The 25,491-nt window shown below is 51.4% G+C and overlaps 2 protein-coding genes across 3 annotated transcripts; both read right to left on the bottom strand.

Annotated features, from left to right (window-relative positions):
• Window positions 1–9,126: 9,126 nt before the first annotated feature.
• NEU1 (neuraminidase 1) lies at window positions 9,127–13,174 on the bottom strand. Its single transcript, XM_001491824.5, has 6 exons — window positions 12,761–13,174; window positions 12,120–12,312; window positions 11,066–11,328; window positions 10,301–10,483; window positions 9,908–10,130; window positions 9,127–9,810 (listed from the first exon to the last, which is right to left on the bottom strand). The coding sequence occupies exons 1-6, from the start codon at window positions 12,920–12,922 to the stop codon at window positions 9,584–9,586; spliced, it is 1,251 nt and encodes a 416-aa protein (XP_001491874.3). The 5' UTR covers window positions 12,923–13,174; the 3' UTR covers window positions 9,127–9,583.
• Window positions 13,175–13,329: 155 nt separating this feature from the next.
• On the bottom strand, window positions 13,330–25,334 carry SLC44A4 (solute carrier family 44 member 4). Of its 2 annotated transcripts, none has more exons than XM_070245341.1 (21): window positions 25,222–25,334; window positions 23,301–23,349; window positions 22,803–22,876; window positions 22,590–22,668; window positions 21,696–21,795; window positions 21,489–21,614; window positions 21,290–21,350; window positions 19,875–19,959; window positions 19,709–19,792; window positions 19,207–19,442; window positions 19,000–19,099; window positions 18,243–18,338; window positions 17,862–17,961; window positions 15,415–15,668; window positions 15,234–15,328; window positions 15,026–15,126; window positions 14,840–14,913; window positions 14,541–14,611; window positions 14,342–14,436; window positions 14,185–14,269; window positions 13,330–13,597 (listed from the first exon to the last, which is right to left on the bottom strand). In XM_070245341.1, the coding sequence occupies exons 1-21, from the start codon at window positions 25,259–25,261 to the stop codon at window positions 13,476–13,478; spliced, it is 2,127 nt and encodes a 708-aa protein (XP_070101442.1). In that variant the 5' UTR covers window positions 25,262–25,334; the 3' UTR covers window positions 13,330–13,475. The 2 variants fall into 2 exon arrangements, with proteins under 2 accessions (XP_070101442.1, XP_070101441.1); XM_070245340.1 differs by having other exon boundaries at window positions 15,026–15,129.
• Between the last annotated feature and the right edge of the window lie 157 nt (window positions 25,335–25,491).

Here is a 25,491-nt window from a genome sequence, read left to right on the forward strand (position 1 = left end):
ATATTTATTCCCTCACAGTTTTGGAGGCCAGAAATCTGAAACAGTTTCACTGGGTTGAAATCAAGGTGTTGACAGGGCCTTGCCTGCTCGGGAGATACTGGGGGAGAATCTGTTCCTTATCTCTTCCAGCTTCTGGTGGCTGCTGACATTCCTTCACTTGTGGCCCCAACACTCCAATTTCTGCCTCTGTGTCACACACATTGCCTCCTTCTTTTCACTCTGTGCGTGTCGAATCTTCCTCTGCCTCCCTCTTGTAAGGATATATGTGATTGCATTTAGGGCCTACCTGGATAATCCAGGGTAATCTCCCCATCTCAAGATCCACATCTGCGGGGCTGGCCCCGTGGCCGAGTGGTTAAGTTCGCGCGCTCCGCTGCAGGCGGCCCAGTGTTTCGTTGGTTCGGATCCTGGGCGCAGACATGGCACTGCTCGTCAGACCACGCTGAGGCAGCGTCCCACATGCCACAACTAGAAGAACCCACAACGAAGAATACACAACTATGTACCGGGGGGCTTTGGGGAGAAAAAGGAAAAAATAAAATCTTTAAAAAAAAAAAAAAAAAAGATCCACATCTGCAAAAGGCCCTTTTTTCCCTGTATAAGGTAACATTCACAGGTTCCAGGGTTAGGACGTGGATACCTTTTGGGGGATCATTTTTCAGTCTACTACATGCTACATACTTCGCAGGGCCTCACAACAGGGGGATCACAATATCTACTTGTGCCATTATTCTTGGTCTCAGTTTGATCACCTGGTTAAAGTGGTGACCCCAGATCTCGTCATTGTAGAGGTATTTTCCCCACTTGTGATTGGCAAGATTGGGGTAATTCTTTGCCACCAACTGAATGAATAAATATCTAGTTCCCCATCAATCTTTAACCCAATGATTTCAGCATCCACTGATGATCTCTGCCTGGGTAGGGGAGGAAATAGTTTTCCTTGACCCTTTTAGGGTCTCTGGCTGTGCCTGAAAATTAACCTGACAAAGATAGATTAACGGGAGAAAAGCATACATATTTATTTAATATGTTTTACATGACGCAGGAGCCCTCCTAAGGAATGAAGACCCAAAGAAATGGTGAAACCTACTTGCTTTTATGTTAGGTTGAACAAAGGGAGGCAATTGTGGAAAAGTGACTACATGTACTGGGGAGGCTAAAGGAAGATAATTATTTTAACAAGGTCTGTTTGGATAGAATTCTTTCAGTCTCAATTTCTTGTCCTTGATAAGAATGTCTTCCTTCCTCCTGGTACAGGGAGGGCATCTTTCACAGCGGAGCTTTATTTCCTGCTTTCAGGAAGAAAAAGGAAGGTCATGAGCCAGCCCCGTGGCTGAGTGGTTAAGTTCACACGCTCTGCTTTGGCAGCCCAGCGTTTCACCAGTTCGGATCCTGGGTGCAGACATGGCACCACTCATCAGGCCATGCTGAGGCGGTGTCCCACATGCCACAACTAGAAGGACCCAGAACTGAAATATATACAACTATGTACTCGGGGGATTGGGGAAGAAAAAGCAGGAAAAAAAATGTTAACTGGAAGGTCAGAGTGCCTTTCTTGCACCTGCTGTTTCTCAAGGGCCTTTAATTCAAAATAATAAATATGCCAAAGTGGCATATTTTGGGGTGCCATGCTCTGAACTCCTTCCCCTGAGTTAATTATTTCATTCAAGTTTGCAAAATAATGATTTTCCAGTGGGATCATTCTTCCTACACTTGTTAGCTGACATTCCTTTGTAAAAGAAGTAATAAGTCATCTCATAAACTGTTTTTTTAAAAGATCTTTATTTATTTATTTTTATTTTTCCTTCTTCTGCCTAAAGCCCCCCAGTACATAGTTGTATATTTTTAGTTCTGAGTCCCTCTAGCTGTGGCATGTGGGACACCGCCTCAGCATGGCTCAATGACCAGGTCTGCAGAGTACACGAACTTAACCACTTGGCCACAGGGCTGGCCCCTACACTGGTATTTCGTCTAACCTGAATTACTTGTTCCCACTGCAAAGATAGGATGACTTATTCTTTTCCTTTATTTACAGTATTGTATATAAGGAGTTGGTGTAAAAGTCTCCTCCAATGGTGACAAATGAATTCCCCCTCTTTTTTTTTTTTGAGGAAGATCACCCCTGAGCTAACATCTGCTGCCAATCCTCCTCTTCTTGCTGAGGAAGACGCCCTGAGCTAACATCCGTGCTCATCTTCCTCTACTTTACTTTATATGTGGGACTCCTGCCACAGCCTGGCCTAATGAGCAGTGCCATGTCCATACCCAGGATCTGAGCCGGTGAACCCTGGGCTGCCAAAGCAGAGTGTGTGAACTTAACCACTGCACCACTGGGCCAGCCCTCTTTTTTTTTTTTTTTTTTTTAGCATTTTGGTTATTTTTAGTTAAAGAAAAACAGCCTTTTCCAAGGGTGACAAAGTGAATTGAAGGTCAGAAGGAAGCAGGATGTTTGTTGCTCACAAACTCTTGCTCCAAAACCTGGCCATGAGGAAAGAGGGCCCCCCTGGGAACTTAAGGGCAATTGGCCAGCAGAGGATCTTTGCTGGGGTGGGCAGAGCTGCAGCCCACCCTTGGTCACTGGACTGGTCTGAGTGGGCTCTAAGGTGATTTCCACCAGCCAGTCGGTTGACATGATTAACACTATTATTCTTGGAGGGCATTAAATTAAGTAATGACGTGGGGAGCCAAGAGAGTGGCTTATTCAGTCAGATTCTGAACCACAATCAGGAAATAGTCTTTATCTGGTGCAACTATAATTTCATTTTTCTTGGAGTGAATTGGAAGGAAGATGAGGTCCTTCTGGGGGTCAATTTCGCAATGGTGCTCCAGGCCTTCAAGATGAAGTTGTGCGTGAGGCTGGTGAACTGTGTGGTGGAGGGATCGTCCATGGTGATCTTGATGGGAATGCCTGTGTTCACCATGATGATTCCCTGCTCTCCTTTCTGGCTCTGAAGTCGCTTCGTGTCCCTTCCACCTCTGCCTCACAGAGCTCTGGTGAGGAGGAAAGCCAAGACACGTGAAGTGCTTAGCCATGCCTGACAGATTAAGCTTCCAGGACACATTATCATTATTGTTGCTGTTGATGCAAATAATCAATAATCATTCTATAGTAAAGAAAATAAGAGCATTTTATTTAAGCCAAAACTGAGGACTATAGCCTGGAAGTCACAGCCTTTGCAAGGGAAGAAAGCCCTCCAGAGAAGAGTGATTTTCAGCACAGTTATATACCATTTCCAAACAGAGACAAACATCAAGCATGACAGGGGTACATTCTTTCAACACTTCAAGGAGCTATTTTATTACAGATTAGCACGTACACAGTGGGTCAACATGATCCTGATGACACAGGAAGGGAGACTTATCAGGTGTCACAAGAAGGGAGGCATTAATTCTTATCTTCAAAGAGTGCATTCTTTACCTTAGGATTATAATTGAGGCAGGTGTATGAAGCACACGTACAATGCATGTTTGACAGGCCATAAGTCAGGCTTCTTTGGTTCACATAAATTTTAGGCCAAAATCAAGTTTAATCTAGAATGGCTTCCCCATACACCTCAACATATACAAATTTCTTATATCATTACTATCTTGCAACAAGGCCCAGGATGCTAGGATACAGGGTCCTGTGGGCTCGTCTCCACGTCTCTGTCAGTCCCTTGCCAAGGCCTGAGCTCCAGCTCTGGTCAAGAGTGCCCCCTCTTTTTTGTATACATGGGTCCAGGAAACTTCCCTGTGGTCCCTTTGACCTTATCAAATGCCTTGCTGAGACCCAGACACACCGAGACACTGGTCTTCCTCTGATGTCTCCTTTTACAACTGTGGCCAAGGAACTGTCACTGGGGTTGGATGATATCCTCAAGGAACCCATATTAGTTCCTGGATGTTGCTCTCTACTAGGCTTCTACCTGCAATAGCAAGGGCATCTCAACATCTCCAGGGATTCCAAAATAACAGAACCAAGCTTGGTAGAGGTCAGACAACACGTGTCCCTTAAATTGGCTAATTGACAGGAACACAGCAAAGTTAGCTGGGCTTAAGATACTGAAGCAAAAAGGTGATTATGTATCTCCTCTCCTCCCTCTAGGTGTATCGCCTCTTGATGCATGATGGGATCATTCGCTCTGGGCACCACTTTCTTTGTGGCTCTATATTTGTCAAGTTACCCAGAGGTCTCCATTTATCTTTTTCCTTCTATTTTATTTGTTGTGAAGTATATAATACATACAAAAGTGTATAGAATAATTATGTACACTTTAAAGAAGACTGATAAACAACATGTACTCACCACTGAGTTTAAGATCTGGTGCTGATAAACTGTGGCTTGCAGATTTAGGGGCCGTAGGAAATGTGATTTCTGACCTCAATCCCACAGGAGTGTGAATTTTGTTAGGAATTTTCCAGAGACGCTTTTCTTTTCTTTCTTTTTTTTTTTTTTGCTCTCTCCAGAACAAAGACGGAGGCCAGTTCACCACTGAAGGTGAGGCCTTTTGATACTTTATTTACAAAGAGAGGCAGCTAGCCTGAGAGCTGTAGTTTGTCAGTGTTTAAAAATATTGCATTAAAATATTGTTTATCTTGGGGCTGGCGCGGTGGCGCAGCAGTTAAGTGTGCACGTTGCACTTCGGTGGCCCGGGGTTCATGGGTTCGGATCCCAGGTGTGGACATGGCACCGCTTGGCAAGCCATGCTGTGGTAGGCATCCCACATATAAAGTAGAGGAAGATGGGCACGGATGTTAGCTCAGGGCCAGTCTTCCTCAGCAAAAAGAGGAGGATTGGCAGATGTTAGCTCAGGGCTGATTGTCCTCAAAAAAAAAAAATAAAATAAAAATAAAAATATTCTATCCAGAATATTAGGAAAGGGAAGAACCACTCTTTCATTGTGGTAATTTGAGTCCCTTTTTTTGTCAAAAAGAAGCACAGGCCTTTGTCTTAAATCTTCCTTCCTTTTTTTTTTAAGATTTTATTTTTTCCTTTTTCTCCCCAAATCTCCCTAGTACATAGTTGTGTGTCCTTCTAGTTGTGGCATGTGGGATGCCGCCTCAGCATGGCCTGATGAGTGGTGCCATGTCCGCGCCCAGGATCCAAACTGGCGAAACCCGGGACCGCCGCAGCGGAGCTCGCGAACTTAACCACTTGGCCACAGGGCGGGCCCCTTAAATCTTCCTTCCTAATCATTTTTTTGGGTGAAAATAGTTGACCTCCTCCTGCTCTGTCCTGTTAATGATTTCTTGTTGTGAGGGCTGAATTAGTGAAAAAGTGTACCTGGTGCCTGGTCCCTGGTATTTGCTGTTCAATATTAACAGTTAACGATCTCTTTCAATTGTTTAAGTGCAGCCTGGTAAGACAGGGAGAGCGAGCCCAGAGCTGGTTCAATCCTGAGCCGAGGGGCTGATTGTGTGAAGGGGAGAAGGGCCTGTGCTGGGGGGTTGGGGCTCCACACTAGAATCGGGCTGCTGATCCAGGTGGCACTCACCAGGCTGTAGTTTTCAAAGTCCACTTTGTCCTATTTGTAAAAATACACACTATACCTTCCCCTTTCAGCCTCCTGCCACTCCTTCCAATTCCCCCTTTATGTTACAAGAAAAAAAGCTAACCAACAAAAAGTTCTACAACCCTTTCTGCACCCCGGACATGTGTTCTAATCCTGATTTTCAAACTTGAGTGTGCATCAGAATCCCCTGGAGAGTTTGTTAACATAGATTGCTGGGCCCACCCCCAGAGTTTCAGATTCTGTAGGTCTCAGGAGGCAGTCGAGGAGCGGGGAAGGCCAAGGTTTTCTAACACGTTCCCAGGAAGTGCTGCCACTCAGCTGGGACCACACCTTGAAAACCACTGGCCCAGCTCCTTATCATCCTGGACTTGTCTTTCCTCCTGTCTTAAAGCACCCACTATGTGCCAGGTGTTGGGGCGGGCCTTTAAGACGCCTGGGTAAATAGGGCAGGTTTGGTCCCTGTCAGCTATATGGTTACTGGTTTCTTTAGACACATATTCTTCCTGCTGAGACAGTTTCTCTTTTGAGATCTTTTCTTCAGTGTTTTGAAATTTAATCTTCCTAAGTCTAGGCTAAATGTCTAAGAGAAAGTTTCTCAAAGTACAGTCCAGGGACCCTCGAGCATTAGACTCTCCTGCAATTCCTATTAAAAATGCAAAGTGCGGGCTGGCCCGGTGGTGCAGTGGTTAAGTGCGCATGCACGTTCTGCTTCGGTGGCCCGGGGTTCGCCGGCTCAGATCCCGGGGGCAGACATGGCACCACTTGGCAAGCCATGCTGTGTTAGGTGTCCCACGTATAAAGTAGAGGAAGCTGGGCACAGATGTTAGCTCAGGGCCAGTCTTCCTCAACAAAAAGAGGAGGATTGGCAGCAGTTAGCTCAGGGCTAATCTTCCAAAAAAAGAAAAAAGCAAAGTCCTAGACACTGATTCTAGAAATACTGGAATCTGCAGGTCTGGGGTGGGGCCCAGGGTTGGGGAGGAGGTCCTTGAAGAGGATCCTCTCTTAGCTGAGGGTTCTTGGCTATGAAGAAGCAACATGGTCACTTTCTCACAAGCCTCTGCGACGTCTACTTCACAAGGCAGTAGCTCATGGGTCAAACATTCATGGTATCATTTCCTTTCTTTCCTTCACTATTTCTGAGAAATAAAATCTTAACACGACTTGGTCAGATGTGCAAGTTTTAGTGGTATCAGACAGCAGATGTCCCAAGTGCTATAGACACCAGCCCCACCATTCTTCCTTGTGTCCTATTTCGTGATCTGCATTAGAAAAGCAGACCCCCCACAACCACGCCCCTGCCTTTGTTTCTCTCCCTTCTTCCCTCAGATGTCCCCCTGCTTCCTCCTGCAGGCCCACAGATTCTGCCTCTGTTTGTGTTTCTTGTGTGGTCACAATGTGGTTTACTGGCTAAGGCAAAGTATTACATCAATTTACTCTGAGAACCAGCAATTAAAGGGGGGAAATTAAGCATTTATCCTGCCATTCCCATACAAACCATGTTTTCAGGGCAACCGAACAGCCTCGATGAAGGAAAGCTCTTTTTTTACTGAAGAATTCCAGCTAATAAATGAGGATGAAATAACAGAATTTAAAAATCAACATTTCACAACCCCTCATGAAATGGTTGATTCAGGCAAAACTCATCTGTGGATGAAACTATCAGTTCTAAGTTTGATGGGGGAAACCTACAAAAGAGGGTCAGGATTTGGTCATCTGAACCCACCACTCAACCTCAGCTTCACTCAGAGAGGGACGAGCAGACAGTACTTGCTTCCTGACGGGCGCAACAGGAAGCACACAGCTCCTGTGAAGGCATCATGCTGCCTCCACCCCGCTCCCCATGGAATCTGAATCCAATCAAACCTCAGGTTTGAGACCTGGAAATACAAGGTATGGAGGAAGAAGTTAAATGACACTCTGAGAAAGCAAACTAATGAACCCAAAAATGGAAATTTCTTTAGGACAAATGACTCCATTTCTGCATAAATGGTTTCAAAAAAAGAAAAGAGGTGGGACTATTGATTAAAAGAGACTTGGGAAATGTCAAAATCCAATGTGTATGTTTTCTTTGGATCCTGATTTGAACAAATCAACTATAAATAAGGTATTTTTGAGACATCTGATGAAATTTGAACATTGAGTCTTAGCTGGTACCATAGAGTCATTGTTAATGTTTTGGGTGTACAACGACATTATGGTTATACAACAAAACGTTCCATTTTAAAGAATGAGATGTATACTTAAGAATGTAGGGGTGAATGTCATGAGGTCTGGGATTTGCTTTAAAATACTTCAGCAAATGAAAAGAAAAGAATCAGAAGCAGCAAATGTGACAACATCTTGATAACTGTTGAAACGATGTTGGGGTGTATGTGGAGCTCGTTAAACTATTTCCTCTACTTTTCTATGTTTTTAAAAATGTCTGTAAATGAAAAATTCAAGTGTTACATTATTGACCACAAATTCTTGATAAAATCTAACAAAATTACACCATGTCTTCACATACAGTGGGATTATTCCACTGCTTCCACCAGACAGAACAAATTATCCTATCATTTCTTTTCTTTCCGTTTTTTTTTTTTTTTTGAGGAAGATTAGCCCTGAGCTAACATCCACTGCCCATCCTTCTGGTTTTGCTGAGGAAGACTGGCCCTGAGCTAACATCTGTTCCCTCTTCCTCTGTTTTATATGTGGGACGCCTGCTACAGCATGGCTTGATAAGCAGTGCGTTGGTCCACACCCAGGATCCAACTGGCAAACCCTGGGCTGCTGAAGCAGAATGAGCTAACTTAACCGCTACACCACCCTATGGGTCAACCCTATCCTGTCATTTCTTAGAGAAGCAGCTGGCAGTAAAACACCCTCTAACTGCAAATAGATGTGGCCCTTATCCCTCAGCCTTGAGCATTCTCACCATCCCTTCCAGGCGCCTTACTTTTTTTTCCACATGGAGGAAAGCTGTGGCTCTCCCACACAGCTGCAGCCGACCCAGGTTCTTTTCACAGCATCTGCCTTAGGATGATACTATTTTCTCACATAACTTGTCACAGTGCTGACTTCTCTGCTAGGCCAGCCTGGACAGTATCCTACTCCATCTTAGAAATATAAAACAGAGCAAGTTTTTAAATATCTTATGGGGCTCCCCCTCCTACTCTCATGACACCTCTGAAGATCAATCAGTTTTCCTGTGATGAGAAAGAATGTGAAAGGGGGGCTGGCCCCGTGGCCGAGTGGTTAAGTTCGCGCGCTCCGCTGCAGGCGGCCCAGTGTTTCGTTGGTTCGAATCCTGGGCGCGGACATGGCACTGCTCACCAGACCACGCTGAGGCAGCGTCCCACATGCCACAACTAGAAGAACCCACAACGAAGAATACACAACTATGTACCGGGGGGGCTTTGGGGAGAAAAAGGAAAAAAAAAAAAAAAATCTTTAAAAAAAAAAAAAAAAGTAAGAACTTCTTTATAAAAAAAAAAAAAAAAAAGAAAGAATGTGAAAAGGGAAAGAAGACTTTGACTAGCCAGTTAGATTTCCACAGGCAATAAGTGCACCAGCTTCCCCATAGCTCAGTTCCATCTCACAAGTGTACATGAGGAAAACAGACATGAAGACGCGCATTGACAACCAGAGACGCTACTCATGTTCATGCTCCTTCATTAAAAACATTAAGTTACAAACATTTTGATTCATAAATAGTCAAGGTGGGTGGTGAGGCTAGTTCCCCACCCTGAAATCAAACATCCCACCCTTCCGGGACATTCACCAACCTTCTTCAAAGCCAATACCTTAGTCCAAAGAGGAAGCTCAGCCTTCCCCAATTCCCTGAGCTCACATTTCTTCAATGCTACGGGCCCACCTCACCCTGTCCAAGAAAAGGACCGATCATTGTCCGGGGAGGGCAGGACTTCTTGCGTGGGAGAAGCAGCCAGGCTTTTAGTCCTAACAGAGTGATTTCCCTGTCAAAGAGAAGTTGGTTTTGCAAAAGGCTAGTGTCTAAAGGAAGCTGAAACTGTCTTTCAGGCACCTCCAGCAGACCCACCACAGACCCATGATCCTGAAGGCTGAGTCCAGGGCCTTTTACCCCTGCACGCAACTCAGAGTGTCCCATAGACGCTGACTTTGGCCAGGGAGATGCTCTCTGTGTATTGGCTCAGGCCTTTCTCATACAGGACGTAGAGCTGGGGGGCCTGGTCCTCCCCACCCAAGCTGCCCTCCAGGGCTGCCATCGAGGAGTAGCCACTGGGTCCTGGCCACAGCTGGACCGTCTCTTTCCGCCATGAAGTCCCATTGCTGAAGCTCCAGCGCAGGGTCAGGTTCACTCCTGGGGAGAGTAGCAGAGTCAGGGAGAGCGGGGGTGCTGCCTAGGCCTTCTTTAGATAACAGGGGCTCCCCTGACAACCCCACTGGCAGACACTCACGGAACTCTGGATGGGCTGGGTTGGAGAAGAAGACGATGCCAGAGTTGGTGGCTACAGCTCCTGCAGCTACCACAGGGTCCACGAGCTCTGGGTCGAAGGTCACATCCCGAGGCCTCAGTGTATCACAGGCGTCATAGCTGCGGAGGATGATTCGACAGTGGCAGTGGTAGTTGTTCTGGTTCCTGGCATTGATGATGACTGAGCCATCTGGAAGCTCATAGGGCTGAGGGGAGAACACAGGGCATCAGGATGACCCAAGGAAGGGGCAGGAAAAAGGGCCCAACCTCTGAGGAAGCAAGGCTGTGAGGCACAGTGCTGGGCAGCCAGACCCTGGGTCTGTGAGTGAAATGGTGTCTGGAGGACAGGGCAGGGAACAGCCCACGGAGTCCTGACCTGGCATTCATCAGGGTTGAAGTCGTATTTCTGCTTGGGCTGGCCATAGGGGATGCCTCTGATCCCATTCCCATAGCGCCAGGAGGCACCATGATCATCACTGAGGAGGCAGAAGACCCCATCCCGCTCCAGCGTCCCGTGGCCACACACGATGAGGCGGCCCTTCCGTGGCTGCCGCTGTTTCTGTGAGAAAGGGAACTGGCATCACAGAGGGAAACACTGAGGGGGCTCAGAGGGAAGGGCAACCCACCACCTCCTACGTGTGAGGACACATCTCATACTTGGTTCTGTCCTTGCTTACTGAGGGTCCCAGAAGGATCCCGCAAACACCTACTGCCTGAATTAAGGAGCTCTTGTACAGAATAAGCTCCTCCACGACATCCAGGGTGTACACTGAACAGGCTGTGCACACAACAAGCCACAGGGGTGCACGGGAGCTTAAAGCCAACCTGTGCTCACTCACCAAGCTGCGCCCCATGGCACAGCCCTGTGTCTGCTCAAAGGAAGGAGAGCCTTTTTCTATTCTGCACAGGCACCACATGGACTAGTGCAGCCCTGTTGAAAACCCCCAAATAGGCAGCCAAGGGCAAAGTTCCATCTTCTCTTGGTAGGATGTTCCTCCCAGGATGTCCCTTTCTTCCAAGGAATCCCATCTAAGACAGAAAATTTGACTTCACAGCACCTTCTCCTTGGAAAGGAATCTATTTTGGGGCATCACCCAGACTCTCCACAAGGCAGCCCCCTCCACCCCTCTCAGACAGAGACCTGAATGCCTGAGCCCGGTCCAGGGGCAAACACCTCGGTGCCGATATCCAAGGAAAGGTTCCGGGGTGAGCTCCAGGAAACACCGTCATCCTTGCTCCATACCAACATGGTGGAGGCCACCTGGCAGCCAGCCTTGTGAGCACAGAGGGAGTAGAAAAGGAATACAATTCCTGTCTCCCTATCGCTCACCACTGCTCCCAGGTTCAGCCCATCTGGTGTTTCTCCATCATCTACAATGAAGGCTGTAGGAGACCACGTGCTACCTAAAGAACAAAGGGAAGAAATCCAGGGTGAGTACTCTGGAGGTGACCTTTCCACCACTCCTCGTAAATTTCCACCTCCTGCCAGGGACCCAAGGCCTTAGAATGGCCCGAGAGCCCTATAAGACCTGTCCCTCCCTACCTCTCTGACCTCATCTATTCTACCCTCACTCACTCCATCCAGCCACACAAGCTCCTTCCCATTGCTCAAATACTTCCCTCCTTGAGGCCTCTGCACAGACTTGTGACATCTGCCTGGGGTACTCTTCTTCCAGGCTCACTCCTTCACCTCCTTCAAGTCTTTGTTCAAATGTCACCTATTTGAAATTGCAATTGAACTCCGGCACTCCCCATACTTCTTGCCCTGTATTATTTTTCTCCATTGCATTTATCACCTTCTGACTTAAAAAGTAAACTTATTTATTTATTATGCTTATTACAATAAGCATAATTGAATATAGAATTAAAACATTATATATATATTGAATTAGAATATAAGCCCCTTGAGGACGGGAATTTTGGTCTGTTTTCTTCATAAGTGTATTCACATAACCTTGAATAGTGCCTGATATATAGTATGTGTTCAATAAACGTCTGAATGAATGTTCAACTCCTAGGTGATCTCAATTTCCAGATCAGTGCCCTGGACAGCTTCCCTCCTTAAGTTCCCTGCACCCTTCAGGGACCCAGGCCTCCAGCCCCCCAAGTTCCCCTATCCTCAGGGTACTTGGGCAGGTCAGGCTCCCCATCCACCTAACCCAGCACCAGAACTTGCCACCCAGGTATCTTTGTACCCTGGTCCATAGACCTCCGCAGAGCAATAAACTTGGCCCCCAGATCCGACGAGGACATTTTTCGGGCTTCAGCGAAGGCAAGGAGAGTGCCCTGAGGAGTTACTGTGATAAGCGGGATGCGGAAGGTATCCACGGAGCCGATCTGCTTCCCACTCACCCACAGCAGCTGCTCCATGGTCACCAGCGGCTGAACCTGCGAAGGGAGAAGGGAGGGTCAACACGAACAAATTTGACTTGGGGTTTTAGGACGATGAATAGCATCTTGCAGTCGAGTTTCCCTGGAAGAGGCAGGGTGCTGGGGATCCCGAGTGGGGGCATGGGTCCCAGAACAAGGAAGGGGAACCCGGAGGAGAGTCTGGAGTGAAGCTGGGGGCTCGGGGCTCGGGAGGGAGGAAGGAGCCCTGAAGGAGCGGAGGGACCTCAAAAGGGGAAGGAGCTTGAATGAAGAGGAGACGCAGAGGAGAGGAGGACGGAGCCCGGAGATCGAGAGGGGTTGAAACTGAGTGGAGAGAACAGGGTCTGAGAACCGCGGGAGAGTCCCGCGGAGGAGACGGGGCTCAGCAGCCCGCGCCCCGAGGAACACCAGGCATAGAGTGCCCGCGTGGGTCGGGGGATGGGGCTATATGAGGGGTGACACTCACCAGATCGAAGTCGTTCCCTGCCCTAGTTCCAAATCTTGCCAAAGACAACAGCAGCAGGAAGATCGCGGCCAACACCTGAACTCTACAGCCTCCCCAGAACCCCAGCGTCCGCGGTCCCCCGGGTCTGTCCCGGAGCACCGTGCCGGAGCGCTCCGCCATCATGTCTGCCCGCGGAGGCCGCGACCCCGGCCCCCAGGCCTAGACGCTGGCGGGAGTCGGTCAGCAGATCCCGGCCCTTTAAACCCTCAGGTATCACCCCCAAAGCCGCCTCACTGCCAGCCGCCCCGCCGAGCTTCCGCGACACTAATTGGTCCTCTCACACTCCGACTCCCCTCGTGACCCTTCAGCCTCCAAGCTAGCCCTTCCAATTGGCTCTCTTTGAAGACCCGGAGCGCGTGACCCGGAGGGAAGGGTATTGGCTGGCGTGACGAGGGGCAGGCGTTACTTCGGAAGAGCCTTTTGATTGGCCGCGGTACCTGGCTGCGTCACAGGGGCGGGGCCTATTTTAAAGAGCCAGGCGGGGAAGAAAAGGACTGCGGGTTGTCATGGAAGGAATAAAAGTCCCAGACTTCTTGAGAAAACAAAATAGCACTCTTTAATAAAACGTTTTTACTACAAAATCGGGATCTGGAAGGTAGGTGAGGCTATGAGGCCGTACAGGCGGGGTGCAGCCCTGGTTCAGGTGCAGCCCTGGTTCAGTTCAGGGCTGCATCTCTCACTTCTTCCTCTTCTTGTCTTTCGGGGGCGCCTGGTTCTTCTTGCCCAGAATCTTCAGAAGGGACTTGGACATGTAGTAGGGCCGGTCCAGGGAGCCGTCGTTCCGCTCCAGATCCTCCACTGAGCCGCAACAGAGACCCGTTAGAGCGGACCCTCAGGGGGCCACAGCCACTCCCCCCGGAAAATCTTGGGCTACGAAACTGGCTGCCTGGTTTGCAGGCTGCACCACCACCGGCTGTTTTTTTCGGGTAGGTTTTGTAACCTGCTGGGTATGTTATATAATCTCAGTTTCCTCATCTGTAAAGTGGAGTCAATGATACTGTATTTCATCGTGTGATAAGAGTTAACGGAAAAAAATGCATGTCAATCGATTAGCGCAGAGCCAGAATGAATTATAGGAGGGTTAGAAAATCCCCACTCACTACAGCCACCTGCTGGGAAGTCTCTTGCGGCTAATTTCTACCCTAGATTTTCTGGAAGTTCCCAGAGGCCTCTGCCCTGGAATGTTCTTTCTTGGGAGAACTCACCAGCCTGGGAGCTCATTTCCTCCTTTCTTCCCCAAACCCCTGGCCTGAGGATGCCAGCAGAGGCTGCCTTTGGCTCTGGCTCTTTTACAGAGTCGCTGTTTCTGGAAGCACCAAGTTTTCTAAAAAGCCTGAACAGTCTGGTACCTTGAAGTTGGGGGAGGAGGTGGGGGTGTGACTCACAGAAACAGAGGAAGAGCGTGTCTACACACATGCCAAAAACGCTGAAGAAGCCGCTGGCGATGACGTAGGCCCCTACGATGGAGGTCTGGAAGACACAAGGCCCTTTAGCGTTCCTTTGGGGAGTTGGGGGTGAGGCAGAGAAGGGGGAGTCACTCACCATGATGGGTAGCCAGTAGTAGTTGAGTTGGGGGTTCTCAAAGTTTTTACCCAGCCCCTGGATGCGACCAGTGAAAAAAAAGAAGGACAGGACCCCTGTGGAAGAGATCTGGCGGTCAGTGTCATTTCTCAGAGGTTACCTCTTCAGCCACCCAGCACCCCTGCCCTCTGTTCCTTTAACTCCCAGCCCTGGTCCTTACCAACACCTCCAACCACCAACAGCTTCCCAAAGAGCAGCAGCAGATCTGTCACTTTGTCCAGGATGACCACCCTGTATGGGGAGTTGGGGTAGGATGGGGGTGAGAGGCCTGGCAGGGCTGGGAGCAGAATTGGCTATATAATTTGCCGTTACAGATACAAAGTGAAAATTGTTCACATTTCAAGATGGAGGCAGCAGAGCATTAAACCAAGCTTGAGGCCCTTCTGAGCTCAGTGTGCCCATGAAGCTGGCCTGGGGTGGGAGATCCCCCGGGGTCGCGGGTGGGGTGGACAGCCTGACCTGATGATGTTCCGCATGAGCAGCATGAAGGCGTTTTTGGCTGAGACACAGAAATTCTTCCCATAGATGGCGATCTGGGTGAAGTGGAAAGGTCAGAGTTACCTGTGGAGAGCTCACCTGGGCCAGGATGGGGGGCCTGGGCCAAGGGACCCTGGAGCAAGTGGTTGCTCAAGCATTGGGGCTCACCATGATGTATGCATTGCGGTTCAGGAACTTGATGAACTTTTCCAGACACCAGAGGCAGCACTTGAAGCAGCACATGATGCAGCGGGTCACAGGGTTCTGGGCTTCTGGGGGTGAGGGGGGCTCGTGTTTGGACTCTATCCCCTGACAGCGCCTCCCAGAGGATCCAGTTGCTCAGCCTGGCCTTCCTCAGCCCCCGAACTCAGTTTACCTCTCAGTTTGTGGTCAATGTACTCCAAGATGACTCGAACTATCTGCACAATGGTCAGGATCAGGGATCCGAAGGCCAGCGACCCGGTGTGGTAACTGCGAGGGGTTAGGCAGTCAGAGGCGGCCCCAGGACCCTTGGGACTCCCAGGCTCACAATTCCCAGCCCCGTGTCCTGGGCTTACCGGATGGTGCGGATGAAGGCAGCGCTCAGAGGGAAGGTGGGGATATCCCGGGGCTTGTGGAAGGCCCAGTAGAAGGAGGCAAAGGCCCCAGCCAGGACACACTGGCCCAGGGCCAGTACCCAGTTGAGGGTCCAGAATAGCCCCAGGACCCCATAGATTTGCAAGTTGAAGATAGAACGTTGTACCAGGCCTGTGGACAAGTAGCTCTGGAAGACGCATTTCAGCCCTGGGCATGAGTTCACAGGCTGCTCTTGCTGGAGACAGAATAGGTTTAGGCTCAGCCTTCAGACCTCAGTGTAGAGCCTCAGCCCATTCCCAGCCAGCTCCTGCCGCTCCCGGATAGAGAGGGAAGTAGCAGCCTCCCTCAGTTGGGGGACCCAGTTCCTTCCAAGAGTTCCATGTCCAGGTTCAAACTGGTTTCACTTGGCATATTGTGTAAGCATAATTAGCTTCCTTCAGTCTGGATGGGCACAAGAGCTCCCAGGCCGTGTGGGCCAAGTCGTTTTTTTTTCTTTTTTTTGTGTGTGAGGAAGATTGGCCCTGAGATAACATCTGTTGCCTATCTCCCTCTTTTTGCTTGAGGAAGATTGTCACCAAGCTAACATCTGTGCCAATCTTCCTCTATTTTAGGTGGGATGCTACCACACTGTGGCTTGACAAGCAGTGCTGGGTCTGTGCCCAGGATCTGAACCTGTGAACCCCAGGCCTCTAAAGTGGAGCAGGCACACTTAACCACTACGCCACCAGGCCAGCCCCTGGGTCAAGCCTTAATGGTGCAAGGGCACTGTGACCAACGCCTAGCTCTCCTTGGCACTCAATCAGCAATCCCCTCCCAGGGCAGCCTCTGCAACTTCAACCAAAACGCTTTCCAGCAAAACTGAACAGACTGGGTATTAGACAGTATTAAGGAATTATTAACTTTGTCGGGTGTGATAATGGTATAGTGGTTATGTTTTTGAAAAGTCCTTATCTGTTGAGATCCATCCTGATGTATTTACGGGTGAAATGGCACAACACCAGAATTTGCCTTGAAAAACTCCAGAAAAAAAATTTGCAGGGGCCTGCTCCATGGCCAAGTGGTTAAGTTTGCGCGCTCTGCTGCGGCGGCCCAGGGTTCGGATCCTGGGCGCGGACATGGCGCCGTTTGTCAGGCCATGTTGAGGCGGTGTCCCGCATCCCACAACTAGAAGGACCTGCCACTAAGATATACAGCTATGTACTGGGGGGGGTGGGGGAGATAAAGCAGGAAAAAAAAAAAAGATAGGCAACAGTTGTTAGCCCAGGTGCCAGTCTTTAAAAAAAATTAAAAATAAAATAAGAAAGAAAAGAAAATGTGCAGCTAGGGGAGTGCATGGGGAGATAGACAAAACAAGAATAGTAGAAGCTGAAGGCTGTGGAATCCGGCTAAGGGGATTCTCAACATTTGTGTGTGTTTGAAAATTTCCATAATAAAAAGTAAAAAATGCAGAAATAAAAAACAACCCTTTCCAGCAAATGGGACAAAAATCTTGATAATTGCTGAAACTGAGGATGTGTTTGAAATTTTACGATAAGGAAACCAACCCCTTTCTGCTTTACTTGTAATTGTGGACTTGTGTCAGTCTCCAGTGTGAGACCCTGAGCACGTTGAAAGAAAGAACCAAGGGATTTGGGGCTTGGCACACCCAGTGCCTGCCTCTGGTGCCTGGAAAAGTTTACCCGTAGTGGGTCCTCCATAAATGTAAAGGAAACTCCTTCTCCTTTTTCAGAGTGGGGCTAATGCCTGTGGGCACAGCACATGGTCCCAGCTCAGATGAGGTGGCCATGTGAAAGCCCTGAGGACAGTACGTGCCCAGCAGTCCAGTGACAGGTCCTGCGAGCCTCCCAGGGGACAGGGTGTGGTAGCAGCTCCTCTCCCAGGCCCCCAGGGAGTCCCACTGGCCTATTGCCTGGGGCACTGTCTTCCAAGGGAGGACCACCAGCTGCATAATCAGATCTTGTCAGAAGCCAGGCATTGCACTAAGCACTTTCTTCTGCCCGATGTCATTTAATCTTAGTCACTGGAGGGACAGGCCACTTCACCCGTTTTACAGATGACTGGACTGAGGTCAGGTTGGTGAAGTGGTGAATGGTCCACCTGGCAGAGGAATGTTCTGGGGAGGGGTGGAGTTCTGGTATTGAGGTCCCCCAGGGCCTAGCCCTGCCCTCAGGCACAGTGTGCCTCCTCTTCCAGCCTCAGTTTCCTTCCCTGCAGCAGGGTGGCGCAGTGGGAGGAGTGCTAGATCTCCAGTCAGTGCACTGGCTCCCTTTCTGGCTCTGCTGGGGGTCTGTTGTGTGGCCTTGAGTGAGCCCCTTGCCCTCTCTGGTCCTCAGTCTCTTCTGCACAATGAAGGATTTGGACCAGTTGGCCCCTAAAGTCCCCTTGGCCCTTTTGGTGGCCCCTCTATGTCCACCCCAGATCCCCTCACCATGGGGTCGCATGATGCATTCATTGTCACGATCTCACAGCCGGGCGTGCTGACATTGGGAGCCCACAAGACATACTGAGGTTGCCCGGATGTGGCCAGGTACCCAGAGAGGAGTCAAGGAAAGCCTGGTCATATGGGGGTCTCCACAGATCCCCTCCCCAGGGACCCCTTCCCAGGGACTTGTGTAGGTTGTTCACTGCACAAAGGGGAGTTGAGCCTGGACTCCCTCTTTCAGCTCTGTCCAGGTGCAGGGCCGTGCCTGCTCGGAGGAGGGGACACCTTCGTCCAACGGCACTGAAGCACTATGTGTGGGCAAGTCCCGCCCTGTCTCCCCTCCACCCCCCATGGGCTCTAGGAGGGCCCGGCTGTGTGGGCAAAGGATACAGAGCAGTCATGGCCCAGTAGGCGATGCAGATGAGCAGGAGGACAAAGGTGACCAGCGGGTAAAACATGGTGGACATCATCTGTCCCACGGCCCTGCGGGGAGATGGAAGCCTGTCCACTGGCATGGCCTGGCCCCCAGACCCCACCCTTCCTCTCATGGGGCTGACCTGGCGAGGGCCCCACCTCTGCCCTTGCCAGGGGCTACTCCATCCCCCCAGGCTGAGCACACAGTAGGCACTCACTGAATTAACTGAACTGAATAAATCAGGCTCAAGGGCCCCTTAGAGGAAACTAGAGTCACAGAGAAGCCACATGGGGCAGCTTCAGGGAGAGTAAGGCAGGAGAATCCTCAGAGTGGGGTCTCTTGACCAACCTGGCAGGTAGGTCCTGGTTGGGAGCAAGCTGCCACTTCTCCTCCCTGCCTGGGCTCCTGCCACTCCACCCAGCAACCACCACCACTGTGACAATAACCACTACCATTACGCCCAACACTTACAGAGGGCCACGCCCTGATCCGGGCACCTGACAGACACTCATTCACTTAATCCTCATGACAACCCTACAAGGTAGGAACTATTATTGCCTCCACTTTACAGATGGGTAAACTGAGGCTCAGAAAGGCTAAGTCACACAGCACTGTTAACCACTGTGCTATTCTGCCCTTCTCCAGGGCTCCCTGCCACCTTCCCAGCACCTCGATCCCCGGCCCGCATCCCTGCCCTCAGCCCCGTCTCCATCCCAGACAGGCCCTGACTTGCTGGACTCTTTCAGGAGGGCGATGGCGATGAGGATCCGCTGCCGCAGGAAGATGAGCGCTAGCAGCAGGAGGCCTTCAAGCACAGCCAGCACGATCACTGAGGGTGGACGGGGAGCAGAGGGGCCTTGGGTCAGGGCCAGGACTGGGCACAGCGCGGGGCAGCCCTTGGGTGGCTGGTGGTTTGGAGGTGGGCAGGGCACTCACGCGCAGCCAGCCAGGTCTCCCGAACGCTGCGGTAGGCGCTGAGGTTGGTGGTGAAGCCCACCTGGGAGATGGAGGCACCGTTGTCCCGCAGCACTTGGTACTCCTTCCAGCAGTGGTAGATACCATACGCCAGCACGCCCAGCACCCCCAGGATCAGCACCAGCACCAGGGGCCCAGCCACCAGGCGCAGAAGCAGGATAAACAGCAGGCTCAGGACCACAGCCACGCCTAGGGCACTGTAGGCAGGGTGAGGTAGATGAGGGTCACTGCTGGTCCCCTAAATCTTCCCCTTTTAGAGGCCCCCAAATGCCTTCCTCACATCCTCAATGTCCCCGGATTAGATCCCCTTTCTCTGATAAATCCTGTTGGGCTTGGGGTCCATTCAGAGCTCTGGCTCCTCCTCCCCAGTCCAAAGTCTCTGTTTCAGACACTGGGCAAAGGGATAGAGGATCAGGGAGGGGAAAAGGGAAGGAAGAGAGACTGGAGGAATCTGGTGACTCACGCAAGAATCCAATACCAGGAGTGGGCAAAATCTTCAAAGATCTTAACACTGATGTCACGGGCATTGAGGCTGTCAAGAAGACCACTGCCGGAGAGAGACTGAGTCAGATGGGGCTGTGGGTGGGAAGGGGTGTGGGACAGAGATGTGGAGGCCGAGGGATGCCCACCTGATCCCCTGGGAGACGGAAACGTTGCTGATCTCTGGGAGTTCAGGCAGACTACTGTTGGGCCATGGAAAACAACGCCCCAGCGCTGGAGAGAGAGAATGGAGTCCTGGATGGGAGGGCCCAGAACTTTGCCTTGAAAGTCTCTGGCTCCCACCCCAGCCCGCAGTGCCCTCAGCCGAGGGAGGAGAGATGGACTTTGCCCCTCTCAGAGGGCGGTTCTTGATTCCAAATGGGAGCTCCTGCCCCATGGAGCCCGGTCCACACTTCCTTCACTGTCTCATAATGCCCCCTTCCCCACCTCCCTGTCCAGACCCTCTTCCCCTCTGTCCTAACTCTTACACTCCTCCACCCCGAACCTTGCCACCTGTCAATCCACCCTCTGCCCGAGTGCCAGGGAGACGGTGGCTCGGCATGGATCTCATCATTCCATGGCTCTAGATCACTCGGTGGCTCAGACGCCTCCAGAGGCGCTGTCCTGGAGAGTGCCCACGCTCACTGCCAGGCTTCACGGCCCCCTGGCTGAGCCCAGCCCCTTCTCCTCACCTCTATACCTTGGCTGTTGCTGCATCTCCCTCTGAGCACTCTGCCTCCTCCAGTAATCCCATCCACTACTCTCTATTCAGCTCCACCTCCATCTCACCTCCTCCAGGAAGCCTTCTTACCCCATCCCATCCTCTGTGGCACCTATTCTGTGCCTACAGAGCCACTTATCACCACCCTCATGACAGCTTTGCCAAGCAGGCTTGCTTTGGCATTTACATTCTAAAGATGAGGAAACAAGGCTCAGAGAGGTTGAGTAACTGGCCCAAGACCCCACACCTGGAAAGTCCTGGAATTTAAATCCAGATCTGTCTGACTCTGGAGCATTCATTTGAGATACTTCCTATAGTACTTATATTGAGAACTGGATATCTTTTCTCATGTTATAATTAAAATTTTTTTTCTATTAAAAAATGACGTTTACTATTGGCAAGAAGGGCATGCAGAAAAAAAAGTCCACGGTGACCCACCGCCCAGCCACATTCATTTTTAACATTTGGACAGACATCCTTCCAGTCTGCTTCCTGTACATATACATAATCGTGTGTGAGTAGATTCACTCATGGATATATTCATGGGATTCTCATGCAGTCTTGTTGTGAACATCTCTGATCTCTCCTAGAATGTAGCTCAAACAGGGAGCAGTTTTCATCTTCCCTCATCTGTCCCCAGTGCCTGGCACACAGTAGGGGCACAACCAACACTGATGATCTGACTGCAGGGTCATGCAGCAGAGAGACAAATGAAGACCTGGTGCTAATTCCAATTTTGCCACAGATGATCTATACAGCTTTACTCTCTCTGGGCCTGCTTTCCTCATTTGAGCAATAAATATAGGACTAGATGATGCCTGAGGAAGGAATATGGCTTCTTACCTGGAGTGGAAGGGAGAAGGAAACTGGGGCAGAGCTCCTGGTTCAGGCTTTCGCGAACTGACTGGGGGGTCGGGGGAGGACAGACAGACACACAGATACAGAGCAGGATGAAGGAGTGAGCCTCCTTACCACCACTACCATCACCAAAGCCATCTACCCAACCCCTTGATGACAGCGTTAACTTAGGGGCTGTGCTCACCATATCCCAGGGCACCCCTGGCAGACAAAAGTTCCTATTTGCAGTGTAGAAGACTTCCCCAACTGTCAGTGAGAGCTGGTTCACTTGCACGGTCCACGGGTCCTTTGGGCAGGAGGACACACACACCTGGGGGCAGAGAGCACACTGAGGGGCCTGGTACCCCGACCCCGGGGGTGATCTCGGCAGAGGCAGGTCCCAGGCTCTGACCTGGGGTGTAGGGCATTGTAGGCCATTCACAGAGACTGTAATGACGTTGGTGGTCAGGATGCAGTTGAAGATGTTGAAGTACAGGAGATATGGTTTATCTCTGTAAGAGGAGAGGAAGCATGCGTGTCAGGGCCCGGGCAGGTGTGAGGGGAGAGGAAGGACTGCTTAAGGCCGTGCCTCAACAGTACAGTGGGCCCAGTGTAGGCCAGACACGCAGCACCCAGTTCCTTGCCTCAGGGACCTCAGGGCAGCTGGGGAGGTACGGGAGACACCCGAAAGATTTCCCAGAGTAATTCAGCCTTGCAACTGCTAACATTAAGAGCTTGAACTCTGGAACCAAATCACCACCCAGCTTTATGACCTTGAGCAAGTCACTAATGCTCTCATTTCGTCATGTACAAAATAATAGTACCTACCTCATACGGTTTAAATGAGTTTGTGTGTATAAAGTACACGGCTTGCCCAGAACATGGTAAACACCATATAAATGTTAGAGGTTTTGTTTGTTGAACGTTTCCTGCACGTGGGGACTGAAAGCATTGCTTCTGGGATCATCCTTCCGTTTCCGATGAGGAAATCAAAGCTCAGAGAGGTTGAGTACCTTGCCCAAGGCCACACAATCAGAACTTACTTAGCCCAGCTGGGGATTTAAGTGCCCATCTCTGAACTCTAAAACCCATGCACTTAACCATGACTCTACAGTGCCTCCCAATTCTGCGGGACTCAGAAGCCAACTGCCCAGCAACGGAGGATTCTTGTGCCATGAGTGCTGAGACTCAGGGAGGCTGAGGGGAATGGGAACAACAGGGGGAGTGTCTGGAGCTTAAGTGTTGGGGGGTTCTCGGCATTCCCCCCGGCCCCCTCCCTGCCCCCTCTTCCTGCCTTCCTACTCACTTGTTCATCCCTATCCCGCAGTAGGCCCCGGTAGAGTTCCTGGGGTAGAGGACTTGCTGGGGGTCTCCATACACCCAGGCTGGAGACAGAGACACACAGATGAGTCACTGGTGGGGGAGGGCAGGGGCTCAGAGGGAGCAGCTGCAGGTAATGTCCCTCCCCGGGTTATTGCCTCCCAGCCACTGCCCCAGCTCTGCGCAGCTGAAAACTCACCCACGATCCCCACCACGATGTAACCCAGAATGAAGACAAAGAAGAGGAGACAGCAGATGATATCTGTGCAGCCCCTGGGAGAGAAACAGGGGAAGCCTTTGGAGAAGGGGTGCAGGGGGCTTGGTCTGGAGGAGTCGCGGGTTGGAGAGGTGGGGGATGCTGGAGAGTGGGCATCGGTAGGTTTTATTTTTTTAAGAAAATCTTTTTCTGGGTAGTAAATTTTCTTCTGAAGTATAACACAGAAAAGTGCACAACTCATAAGTACTCAGCTGGTTGGGTTTTCTCAAAGGGCACATACCGGTGTAGCCAGCTCCCAGGTCAAGAAACAAAACATCACCAGTAATGGAAGCCCCCACGTGTTCCCCGCACCGACGACAATCTCCCCAGTCTCCTGGGTCAGGAGTTTTCTTTTTCACAAGTTCTTCCTAATATGTCAGCAAGTACAAAGCAAAACCAAGACACACACCCACTCTAAGCAGCACAGTGCCCAGAACTCACCTGTTCTTGATGGGGCCTCGAAAGGAGGGATCATATTTGACTGGTTTCCCTGAGGGACATGGAGAGGAATGTGGAGAGTGAGGCACTGAGAGGAGTCTCTTTCCCCATTTCCTGTCCCTCCCAAGTCTTTCTCTGCCCCAAGGTCCCCCCTGACCCTCAGGAGCCTCCTCAGCCCTCAGGAATTGTGGGGAGATGGATAGGGGCAGGGCTGGCAGGAGGGGAATTGGAGAGCAGGAGAGGTAGGATCAAGGCCTGGTCAGCAGCAGGACTGCTCACTGTGAACTCCACCCTGGGGGCCTTGGAGGGAGGGGAAAAGGGAGCCTTTCGGGGGTCATTTCCAACTCACAACTCAATGCGGTCCCCCAGGGAAATAGCCTTTGCCTCCTGCCCCGTCCCTGGCCCATTTCTCCTGAGTCTTCCTCCAGCTGGGATGTGGGACTCTGTGTCCAGCCATCTCAGTGGCCCTTATGTCCCCATCTTTGTCACTCTCCTCTCGCTGTGCCCTGCCTAGAGTGGGCACAGATCTGGAGCCCCTCAGGGAGGTCAAATTCCTCCTCATATCTGCCCCAGGCCCTACCTCCACTCTCTGGCTTGAGACCATGGGGGAAGAAACTAGAGCCAAAGGCATGCACTCCTGCAGTGCCTGAGGAGGAAAGTGGCCCCGTAAACCCCCAGCCAAAGGGACCTCGTCCCTAGGCCACTGCCAGTCTCTGGGCGAGCAGTCAGTGTGACACCTGAGCCCTGTGGTTGAGATTGTGGCCGTGTCCTGTTCCTGGTCCTCCCTGAGTACACACAGGGAGGAGGTGGGGCCAGGCAGCCAGGGTCCCCTGTTGGCACTGAGGAGGCAGGGCGGAGGGCTGGGCGAGAGTGTGGGAAGGGGTGGGGGCCATTCTCCCCAGGTGCTCTGGACTCTGTTCCTCCATGGCTGTCAGACATGAGATCAATAATTGACCCAAAACTGCTCCAGGAAGTCTGCTGGAGAGTGCTCACTTCACTGCTCCTTCCCTTAGCCCCCTTACGGGCCCAAGTTTTGCCTCTGGGAGGCCCCTCCCTTGGGATTTCCTCACCTCCAGACCAGGAACTCAAGGGACCTCTGCAGGCAGGCCCCTAGCCCTTAGTGCTTCCAGGGATCCCACAGGCTTGTTCCCAGTTCCCTTTCCCCTCAGGCCCCCCCACCCCTAATCCTCCGGATCCCTGGAACAGGCTCCCAGGCCTAGTTGTTCACAGAGATTCTGGAGACAGGCTCCCTGCTCCCTCTCCCCTCAGGCCTTGCTCTTCACAGGGACACCAGAAGGGCCCTGCCCCTATTCCACAAGGTACCCAAGACAGGCTCCTACTCCTAGCAGAGAGACCCCGGAGGCAGCCCCCAACCCCATCTCCACAAAGACCCACAGCCCCAGCTCCTCGCAGGGCCCCCCAGTACCTTTTCCTCTGAGACCCAGAGTCCAGGCTGAAACTCCTCCTCCTCACAGGGACCCAACTGCTTCTCCTGACAAGGGCCCAGCCCCCAGCTTCACCCCTTGAAGGCAGGCTCCACAGAACATGACACCCCCCAGCCCCTGAGACTCAGCCCCCTGCTCAGGATCCCCACCTTGCCTCCTTCTATTCAGGCTTTGATTCCCAGGGCCCTGCCCCAGGGTACCCAGAGTCCAGTAAAGGCCCCCTCCTCCCAGGGACTCCAGCCCCAACTCCTCATGGAGACCCCAGCTCTACTCCTCAAAGGCTCTCCAGGAACCACCCCCAGCCCCTGAACCCCATCGTCCTCCTAGGACCCTGACTCTGCCTCCTTCCATCAGCTCCTTTCCAAGGCCCTCCTTTCAGCTCCTCTTCCTGGGGCCAGCCCAGCCACCCTTCCCTGGTGCGGGCCAAGGCCAGCCTCCCCTCCCTCCGGGACCTGCACCCCAACCTTGCCCAGTCTCACCATAGGCCTCGTCCCCGTCCCCGTCCTTCTTTCCCCCCATGGCTCAGTCTCCGGAGTGATTGGAGCCTTGGAGACCTGGCGACTCACCTGCCACCTGCTCCGCCCCCCACACGTCACAGCCCCACCTCCACCTGTGGTCCCCGACACACTCCAGTTCCTCCTTCGCGACTCCGTGACTCCGTTCCAGAGGGCGGGAAAGCCGCGCCTGGGACAGGGGATCAAGGCTGCTTGCTGCAGGCCCGTGTACCATGGCCTGGAGGACTTGACTCG

The sequence above is a fragment of the Equus caballus genome, chromosome 20 (genome assembly GCF_041296265.1).
Source record: "Equus caballus isolate H_3958 breed thoroughbred chromosome 20, TB-T2T, whole genome shotgun sequence".
Taxonomy (NCBI): Eukaryota; Metazoa; Chordata; class Mammalia; order Perissodactyla; family Equidae; genus Equus; species Equus caballus.

Bases quoted from the DNA above. Each gene is read 5' to 3' on its own strand.
- NEU1 (XM_001491824.5), bottom strand. From the start codon at position 12,922: ATGATGGCGGAGCGCTCCGGCACGGTGCTCCGGGACAGACCCGGGGGA. The intron at 12,313-12,760 runs GTGAGTGTCACC...CTCCCTTCGCAG, and splicing joins CAGGGAACGACTTCGATCTG to GTTCAGCCGCTGGTGACCAT. The intron at 9,811-9,907 runs GTGAGTGTCTGC...TACTCTCCCCAG, and splicing joins CCCAGCCCATCCAGAGTTCC to GAGTGAACCTGACCCTGCGC.
- SLC44A4 (XM_070245340.1), bottom strand. From the start codon at position 25,261: ATGGGGGGAAAGAAGGACGGGGACGGGGACGAGGCCTATG. The intron at 19,100-19,206 runs GTGAGTGCCCTG...GTCCACCCTCAG, and splicing joins GGAGACCTGGCTGGCTGCGC to TGATCGTGCTGGCTGTGCTT. The intron at 14,612-14,839 runs GTCAGGCTGTCC...CTCCCCATACAG, and splicing joins CTCATGCGGAACATCATCAG to GGTGGTCATCCTGGACAAAG.